Consider the following 9,531-nt stretch of genomic DNA (forward strand, 5'->3'; position numbering starts at 1 on the left):
GAGGACTAACCAGCCCTTTATCTCCCGTTCTTCCTCTCCCAAGAAGCAAGTGCACCCAAGCACCTGTGCAAATAAAAGTGGAAAGCAAACCCCTCAAATGCCTGGGGAATGAGGAATTAGCCATCTCTCTCTCTCTCTCTCTCTATATATATATATATATATATAGAGAGAGAGAGAGAGAGCTGTCAAAGAGGCATGCAATTAAACCAAAAATTATGCCCACACCAATGCCAAGTGCAGCACAGCCCACTTGCACCCCAATTACAAACAAAAAAGAAAGTAAAGAAATGCAGAGCCAGATAAGATTTCCAATCCATTTTTATTTAACAGTGAAAATACGGCTTTCCTGTGCAATTCCAGGATGTTGCATAACTGCTGCCTCCTCCCCTGTAGACAACGCTTTCATCCAGAAAAAACAGTCATTGAAGCGTGGGTGTTAGTAAAAATATCACAAGTTTTACAAAAGTGAAAACCCTGTTCCGTAGTTGGGCCAAGCTCCAAGTTTAGGCAATGAGTCACCAAAATATTATTTAAAATGTACAGTGTCTTCCGTTTCGAAAGGGAAAAGGAAAACTTAAGATTCGTTGCACTTCCTCTCTCCCAGCCCTCGAAATGAGCAACTTGCAACATGTTACAGGGTTTAAGGACCTCCTAGCAAAATTTATTCCAAAAAACCACACAGAGAAAAGGCATCTAAAATCCTAAACAAACAAAAAAATCCAGTGCTACACATTCGGCCATGGTGGTCAGCCCATTTATAGGACCTGTTCTTTGGGCCATCCTTCGTCCGCCTCCAGTTTGTGCCCCTAAGTGGTGGACGGGGACAAGGAAAACAGGAAGCCAAATGGAGGTGCAAACAAATGGAAAGTAAAAGCAACACACAAGATTGTGTGTTCCTTGGCCCACGAGGGTCTGAGATATACAAGGCACTTTCTGAAATATAGAAGAGACAATATGTGCTTTGCCACCAGGCCTTCTGTTTTTAAGCGTGCTAAAACCTCTTGCTGGTATCGATGATAATCCAAAACAGGAAAGAACAAAGCATTGTTCATTTACTTTTGATATAATCTCCATTAACAAATAACATCCTGCTGGTAATGTTGAAGGAACGACTTCCCGAAGCTTTATTTTTTGCCAGATAACTCCTAAAGCTTCAGCTAGTGCATCCAGAATTACAAAGCATTAAGAATACTTTATGGTGTTTGTTCAGGTCCATGGAATAAGGCACCAAGTAGTGGCAGTTTGTTGTGAGGAGAACAGCAACTATAATGTGGGGCTTTGTTTGTTTGTCATAAGTATTATAAAGTGTCTTGGTTATTTTAAAAGTGCTCCGTGTCTACAACTTCACCACATCACAGTTTAAAGGCAGTGTGAGAAGGAATGGTATTTGTTTAGGAAGGCCAGTTCCCCAAAATTAATATCTACTATTTGATTAAGGCAACATCTGTTCCATATGATACAATCATATGCAAGATAATTATTTCTTCCAAAGGCAGAAAATGGGAACCGGTCTCCATCCTGCTACTGTGTCGTGCAGGCGTTTGGGCAGAGATAAGATATTCTCTCTCTATTCAAAATAATATGCCCAGAAAGTTGTAGTTTTAACACACGGTAGATCATGAAATTCTGAAGGCTTAAAACGTTCATCTCTAGCTCACACAACTTTTAACCAGCTTCAATCAACTGTATAGCATTTACAAGTTCAAGCACATCATTTAAATAAAGGCACACTGTCAATAAACTACTAAAGAATGAACAGTTCGATTCAAATATTAATCAATCTGTGCACCACAGGAAAGCTTGGCAAATTAGATATAAGAGCTTCTTGTACAAACAGCTTTGAAATCAAAGGTTTCCTCCAGCTGTTCATGATGACACGCTCCAAACTATTTTAGAAAAAAAAGAAGAGAGTGGGGAAGCAAGGCTAGTTAATTAAAAAACAAAACTCAGACAAGAGACACAATAGCAGAGATCTGCAAAATTATGCATAGTTAACAGAGTAAAACAGCTCCTTTCCATTTGGAGGTTTGTTCTAATAAAATCTGATGCTGCAGGGTGTTCACATGTCAGAAGCAAGATTTCCAGGGGCTTCTATTACTCTTCTATAGAAAACCGTGGGGAAAAAGATTTGTTCTGCAAAGCTGGAGGTCATTCTAACCTGTGCCACACAGAGGACCTCCAACCCAACATCCTGTAACATTGAATGGCAGCCCCAGCTAACCTACCACCTCTTCTGTGGGTAAGGAGAGAGGTGTTCCCGGGGAACACTCCATGAACCAGACCACCCTTGTCCTTAAAGACTTGCCTCTTAGAATACCTATAAGCTCTTCCTGTTTGACACTGCTAGATGGGATACATTAATGAGTAAGATCTTGTGGAGGGCTTCGTGTTACATGCAACTCTATTGACATTAATAGATCCTAGATCCTCCATGGGTCTCAGCCATACAAGAAGACAAAAAATGTGTATCCAGAGTGCGCTTTGTGACTTTCAGTGCCCAGCTCAAACAAAGCCAGAAGATATTCCACAGCCACATCATGAATGACTTCCCAAAGATCTCAACCTCATCGTAGCCCAGATGGCAGATCAGAGGGAGGGGAACAATCCATTTCTTTTGGGCTAAACCATTGCTTTTCAGAGTCCCAAGCAGAGGAAACTCACTTGGACCAATGAGACTTTGGTAACTCAATGCTTGTGTAAAAGTCAAAGATCTGCTCTACAACTGTGGCTAAACGGCATCTAGCCTTCTGCACCCCAAAATCTCTGACTAGGACTTGAAGGAGAAAAGGGACTCCTATTGTGAGCAACACTGATGTGGCGGCTTGTCACACAGCTGCAATTCACTTACCAATGATGATGATGATGATGATCACCACCACGGCGATTAATATGGCCCACATCTGCCAAGAAAAAGACAAAAAGGAGTCAGAGCATTACAGTTACTTACAGAGGCATCTCTCAGAAGTGGCAGGATTAATCGGTTTTACAGAATGCACATGCTTTGTGAGAATTTAGGGCAAAAAAAAAAGTTAGTAACTTGGGAGTTTCCTTTTTAAAAAAAATACAATGCTAAAAAGCAGACCACCGTCCTGAAGACATGAGGCCTTAAAAATCCTCACTGTGAAAGTAACAACCTATCTGTGAGCACATATAGGATGCAGGGAACCTCAAGGGTTCGCTCACGGCCCTTCAGGGAACCCTGAGGCAAGAGTGGATTCCCAGCATTTGGCAGCTGAGATTTCGACTGGGGCAGCCCCCCAACCCTTGTTACCTTGCAGTTCTTCCACCAGTATTTCCTTTTCAGCTTTGCAGCATTTGTTTCAAACTGGGCCGCCCCGGCTTGCAAGGCATCTGCCCGGTCGTCCAGCTCGGAAAGCTTCTGATCTCTTTCTAAGACCTTGTCCACATTGACGCGCATGATATCCACCACCTGGAAAGTCAGAAATTAACACCGTCTTGACCGTGTATTTTGGGGCGGGGTGGGAGAAGCTGAGCAGAGCTTTGAACCTGGCTTTTTGCTGTTCGTCGGCTGGCATCCTGCCAAAAGGATGCCCAAGTGTGCAACCAGTTTTCTTTTCAATGTGGTACCTAGTAACAACAACACATTATTTTTCCAAAGAATGTCGCCGTTAACAGTAATGAAGCCCTTCATGGCTTGGGACCATAGTCATTGCTGGAGCATCTTTTCCCAGGGTAACCTACCCTGTTCCACCAGATTCTCTCAAGCAATGCTCCTTCAGGTGGCTACTCTGAAGGAGACCAGGAAACCAACTACACAACGCTGGGCCTTCTTTGTGGTAGCACCAATACTTTTGAACCAGCTGCCCCTGGAGCTGTGCCTGGCCCCCTCCCTCCATATTTCCAGAAGGCTTCTGAAGACATTGCTCCATAGAGAGGCCTTTCTAAGGCACCCAGGCCTCATTTTTATGCCTCTTGTGCTGCTTTATATTTGGAATTTACACCTTTTGTTTCAACTGGTCTTGTTAGCTCATGGGTTTTATATTTAATCACATTGTTTGTGCTGTTCCATTATTCTGCTATAAACCACACAATAGTGCTTCACATTAATGAGGTGGCATTCAAATCAATCAAGAATATTCACCACAGTATTCTAGGTTTAGGTGGTTAGTCTAAGATTATAATTTTAATTTCAGTATCTTTATTTCAGGAGTGGCTATTACACACCACTTTTTCCTTATTACTGTGTTTTTTTTTATTTGTTGAATTTTTAAAGAACTGTTTAATTGCTGATTTTGTTGTTGCTCATAAGATGATGCCCTGGCTGTCTGGGTACACTGAATAGCGTTCCTTCACTATGGGAGCAGTATAAGAATATAATAAATGAATAAACAGACAAACTCCGGAAATGTAAAAATACGACGGCCAATTTTCTGAGCACTAAAGAAAGAAGAGAGGACAGAAACCAGGTTTAAACATTGGCCATCATCAAGTAAAGCCCATTAAAGGTTATATGTGCTTCCTCTGAATTATTGTTTTAAGCTTGCCGGTAAAGTGTCATCGGAACAGCAGCTGGAAGGGAAACTTGGCAGGTGATGGCCGCCGTTTCTCATCCCCCCCCCCCCCCCCAAGAAAGCAGGCAGGTCCACGTCTATCAGTCTACTTGCAGGTCGAAAGGGACGTACATACCTCATCTACTTGGTGCTGAGTCTGTTGGAGACGGCGGTTGCCGCCAGGGGCGGACGCCGTCCCGGTGGGGCCGCTGGTCGACCTGCAGATAAAGGGCAAGACAGGATTATTTTATGGGGAATACTCTGTACGAGCGACAAAGAATCTTTGAGAAAAATCGTTCCGACAAGTGTGGACTGCACAAATTGCTGCAGTGACCACAGGGTAGCGTTTTTGGCTGGCCTAAATCAAATACAGTGGTGCCTCACTTAGCGATCGCTCCGTTGAGCGATGAATTCGCATAGCGAGGGGGTCCGGGCCATCGCTGGAGCGTTCGCTCAGCGATGGCCCCTATGGAGTTTTTTCGCTGTGCGACGATCGCTAAGCGATTCGCTTAGCGATTTTCGCACTACGAAGCGGGGGAAAACAGCTGATCGGCGGTTCCAAAATGGCCGCCACAACTTTTCCCGCCGCACCCTCGCTTTGCGAGGGCCCAAAAATGGCCGCCCCTATGGAGAAGCTTCGCTCAACGGTAAGTTTAGGGCCCATTGGAACGCATTAAACCAAGTTTTAATGGGTTTTTTTCTTCCGTTGAGCGATGTTTTCGCATAGTGAAGGTTAATCCGGAACGGATTAACCTCGCTATGTGAGGCACCACTGTACTGCCCCCAACTAAAGGCTAAAATTAAGGATAAATTTAAGAGTATTCTTGTCACCTTATCCCAGGAAATAAAGCATAACCAACATCCACTCAACTAACTTTTGCATCCACTCAACTAACTTTTGCACTCCACACGGCCCTGGCTTTTTAAAATATTCACACATTGTCTTCCCATTGGGTCTGTGGATTCTGCCCGTGAGGAAGCAGAATGCCACCGAATATCAGCTGTTGGGTGTCAAATGTTATGGACAGCCCCTGGCACTAACCTTCATGCCCTGTGGCTTTTGAGACACATTTAGTTAACGGTCCCATTCAAAAACCCTGGAATAATTAAAAACAGATCCATGAAAGAAAGAAAAAAGATGCTGAGGGTGGCAGTAGAAGCCAAGAGGAAGAAACAAGGTAGAAAATTAGAGCTTCAAAAGTTGTTGTTTTTTACACAAAAACTATCAGTAAAGTTTCAGCAGAAATATTTGCATCTCCAGCCATCCACCCGTTAAGAAGTTCTGTTTAAGAATGACTCGGTTCTGTTATTAAACAGGAAAGAGCAGTGACAAAATTCTTCCACACACATATTAAAGCCAAACTGCCTGATATCTAATTCCTCGACAAAAATGCAAACTAAAATGCAGCTCTTTTGCATTCACACTGCTTTACATTTGGGAATGCAAATTTCCAACCATAATAGGTGTCTTTGCGAAGAACTAAGGTGGTGGGAGACCAGCTGGAGAAACTGCATGTACTAGACAGCTGTGTGTATATTAGGTCCTTCTTTGTCATTGACTTTGGAACTCCCTCCCACAGGAAGCCAGGTTGGCCCCATCTTTGCTGTCCTTCTACAAGCAAAGACATTTTTTCCCCTCTCTTCAGACAGATTGTCCCTTAGTGACTGGCTGGAGTTTCTAAATGGATAGTGCCTCGTTGCTTTTAATTGTGTTTTTAGTATTGACTGTGTTTACCATTTTTAGTACGTATTCGTGTGATTTATTGACATACAAACATTTAAAAAAGAATCCAACACTCCATTACGATGTTTTTGGCTTGTAATGTTTTTTTAATGGCATATACTGCCGCCGTGGATCCTTTTTAAGGAGAAAGGTAGGGTAAAAATAAATAAATAAAAATACATATTGGGAGTGGAAATACCAAAGGTCTTTACAAGAGAAGAAAGGTGGATAGACAAGGGCTGAAACTGAGAGATGGGCCCTTCTCAACTTTTAGGGAAACTACATTGGAGGAAGTGGTCACTGCCTCTGCGCGCTGCTGGACTACGGCATCCAATCAACTCCAAACAACGGAAAATAAAAGTCCAAAACTGCTTTTAGCTGTTACAGTGGACTTACAGCTGTTTACACTTTGGAGGCTTAACGGTTTTCCCTTCCAGTCGCTTCTTGCTACAAACCCCAATAGCCAGTTTCCAAAGGGCAGGATCCAGCCCTCTCTGATCCTGTCCCCTCCCGGAACAGGAAAACCAGCTTGCCTCCCAATTCCTACAAAATACACCCTATATAAACAATTCTTGGGCCCACCCAGGACAACAAGCGGTTCATAAAATTTGTTTTTTGCATGTTTTATTATAGACACACACACATTCTTACCACCCATAAAGAAGTGTGATGCCCCCCCTAAGATCTTGTCCCCAAAGAAGTAGACCAAGACAGCTGGTAAACTGGGTGAGGGCTTTGAAAGCGCTCGCCCAAGGCATGTGCAGAGTGCCTTTTGGGCGACCGGAGCCTGCCTCGCGGGTGGCCAGGATGCAACCCATAGCTAGCCCCGGGCCCCTTTGCTGCCAGAATTTTAAGGGGCAGGGAGTGGCCCAAACATTTCGCCTTGGATCCGCTCCCCTTCCCGGCCATGCCGGGGTGGGGTGGGAGGAAAGCTCGGGGTGGGCAGAAGCCATTTGCACCTTCCTCCCTCCCTCCGGGGCTCAGGATCCCGCTGACCTCCGAGGATCCCACCCCACCCCACCCGCACTTGGCCAGCCCCATCCGGGAGAGGCACGGGGCGGCGCCGGGGCAGCCCCGCTCCGTCCGCGCTTGGAGCGAAAGGGCGCCCCGGGGTGGGTCTCCTCCGGAGGCGGCCTTTCCTGCCCCGGGCGCACCCCGCAGCCCTCGGACGCCGGGCCTCTGCCCGCCCGTCCGCCCGCTCCGGGGAGGGGGGGACCAACTCCAGGAAGGCCCAGCGCCGGAGAGGCGAAACCGAAAGCGCCCGAGCCCGGCGCCCCTCCAGAACCTCTCCAAAACTGCCCGGCGCCCCGCAGGAACTCACATGGTGTCGCTGGTGCTGGTGGTGCTGGTGCTGCTGCTCCCGGGACTCCTGACCGCCCCTGGCTCCGGTCCGGCGGCTGGGCTCTAGGGCGGGGCTTTGGCCGCGGGCCGGGGGGGCGGTTCCCCGGCAAGCCCCACCCCGGGGGCGGGAGGGCGAGCGAGGGAACCAGCGAGGTCTTTGCGCGCTGCGCTCCTTGCCCGAGGGCGCCGTGGAGGGCGGGCTCCCTGACCCGGAGAAGCGGCCCAGGCACACAGCCCAGGGGGTCCTCCTGCAGTCCCATACACACACGCACTCACACACACACATGCACACAGCCCAGGGGGTCCTCCTGCAGTCACACACACACACACAGATGCACACAGCCCAGGGGGTCCTCCTGCAGTCACACACACACAGAGAGATGCACACAGCCCAGGGGGTCCTCCTGCAGTCACACACACACACACACACACACACACACAGAGCCCAGGGCGTCCTCCTGCAGTCACACACACACACCCCTTCTCCCCATCAAGGCTGCAGCCGGGATCGCTGGGCACCCACCCTCCAACAGCGGGGATGCTCAGAAGCAAAGAGAGGCGATGCCTTCCTAGACCTCTCCAAAAAACACAAACCATCCCATAATATATTTCCGCTTTCGGGGATTAAGCACCAGTCCATCAGGACTGGGACCCCGATGAGGAACTTAAAAGGGGCCGCCGATTGTGGCATCTGGGTATGTTTTTGTTAGGACCGCACGGCCGGCTGCCCTTTACTCCAAAGTGGCATTTACCCAAGGGGTCTGCGCCCTTCCTGGCATTGGGGCTCCTGCTGGCCCCTGGTCCCCAGATTTCTCATCCCCTTGCCCGCTGGGGGGGAGGAAGTCATCCTCTGCACCCCTTCATCCCGAAGAGCCGGCTTCCCTCACCATCGGAGATGCCCTGGTCAGGGGGCGAAGCTGACATCTCCCCCTCCCCATATCCCCGTCCGCTTCTGCCGAAGGAGGAGGTGGAAGGGAAGCCAGGGGTAATGCTGGGCCTCCTGCGGGTTGGAGCCAAGCGATGGGCAAAAAAAAAAAAAAAGGGTCCCATTTGCTGAGAAAGGAGCAAAATTGGTGCGTGTTTCCCCCGCCCTGCCCGGGAGCCCAGAGACACCTGGAGGTAACCCCAGCTTTTGCTTGGCAGGACCCCCAAGTGGTTAAAATAGAAGCGTGGGGGGCGGATCATCTATCTATCAGATGGGGGGGAGTGCACGCTAAGGCCAAAGCCCCTATAGTCCTTGTTTTCAACTTTAAATGTTATCTCAATGATTTAAGCTGCCTTGGGGGCCTTTTTAAGGAGGAAGGCATGGCAAAAATATTTCAGATAAATAAAATAATGTATTGCCTCTGGTGCCACCTTGGCTTTAGCTCTGCCCACTTTTGGTTTTTGGCTCCACCTACCACCTGCTTTAGCCCCGCCCTCGTTTGGCCATGGCTCCACCTACCGTCGGCTCTAGCTCCCACCCACTTTTGGCTCTGGCTCCGCCTCCTGCCTTGTTTCTTCCTTGGCCAAGGTGCGGCTCACCTGAAAGGATCCTTCTCTCACCTTGCTTAGGGCCTGTTCTCCTGACCTTCTCCCGGAGACCCCCCCCCCCTCTGCTGCGGTGAGGCACCGAGCCCACCGTCCCAGTTGTGTCACCCTTCTACTCCTCTCCCACCCTCATCCCCATTGTCTTGAAAAAGACGGTTTATGTATCATTACTTAAAAAAGAAAACCAACTTTCCTTTCCCTTGAATGTCTTTCTTCTTTTGAAGCCATCTTCTCCAGGTGCTGCACTGCCATCCAGGTATTCTTTGCACGCCAGTTACCTAGCTGCTTCTTCACAAGATTATTATTCGAAAGTACCAACCACAGTCCATCAGAATAATAAAAACATTGGCTGGTATTACATGACACATACAAGCAACCAAAAGCCTAAGTCTCTATTAAATATCAACATACTGTATATATAAAACA

General features: G+C 47.7%; 1 protein-coding gene across 1 annotated transcript; it reads right to left on the minus strand.

The window, feature by feature from the left end:
- Positions 1-300: 300 nt before the first annotated feature.
- Positions 301-7,690, minus strand: VAMP3 (vesicle associated membrane protein 3). The gene is made up of 5 exons (XM_072977720.2): positions 7,556-7,690; positions 4,648-4,729; positions 3,272-3,430; positions 2,849-2,900; positions 301-1,886 (listed from the first exon to the last, which is right to left on the minus strand). Coding segments are annotated over exons 1-5 (315 nt in total). The 5' UTR covers positions 7,558-7,690; the 3' UTR covers positions 301-1,866.
- Between the last annotated feature and the right edge of the window lie 1,841 nt (positions 7,691-9,531).

The sequence above is a fragment of the Pogona vitticeps genome, chromosome 7 (genome assembly GCF_051106095.1).
Source record: "Pogona vitticeps strain Pit_001003342236 chromosome 7, PviZW2.1, whole genome shotgun sequence".
Lineage (NCBI taxonomy): Eukaryota > Metazoa > Chordata > Lepidosauria > Squamata > Agamidae > Pogona > Pogona vitticeps.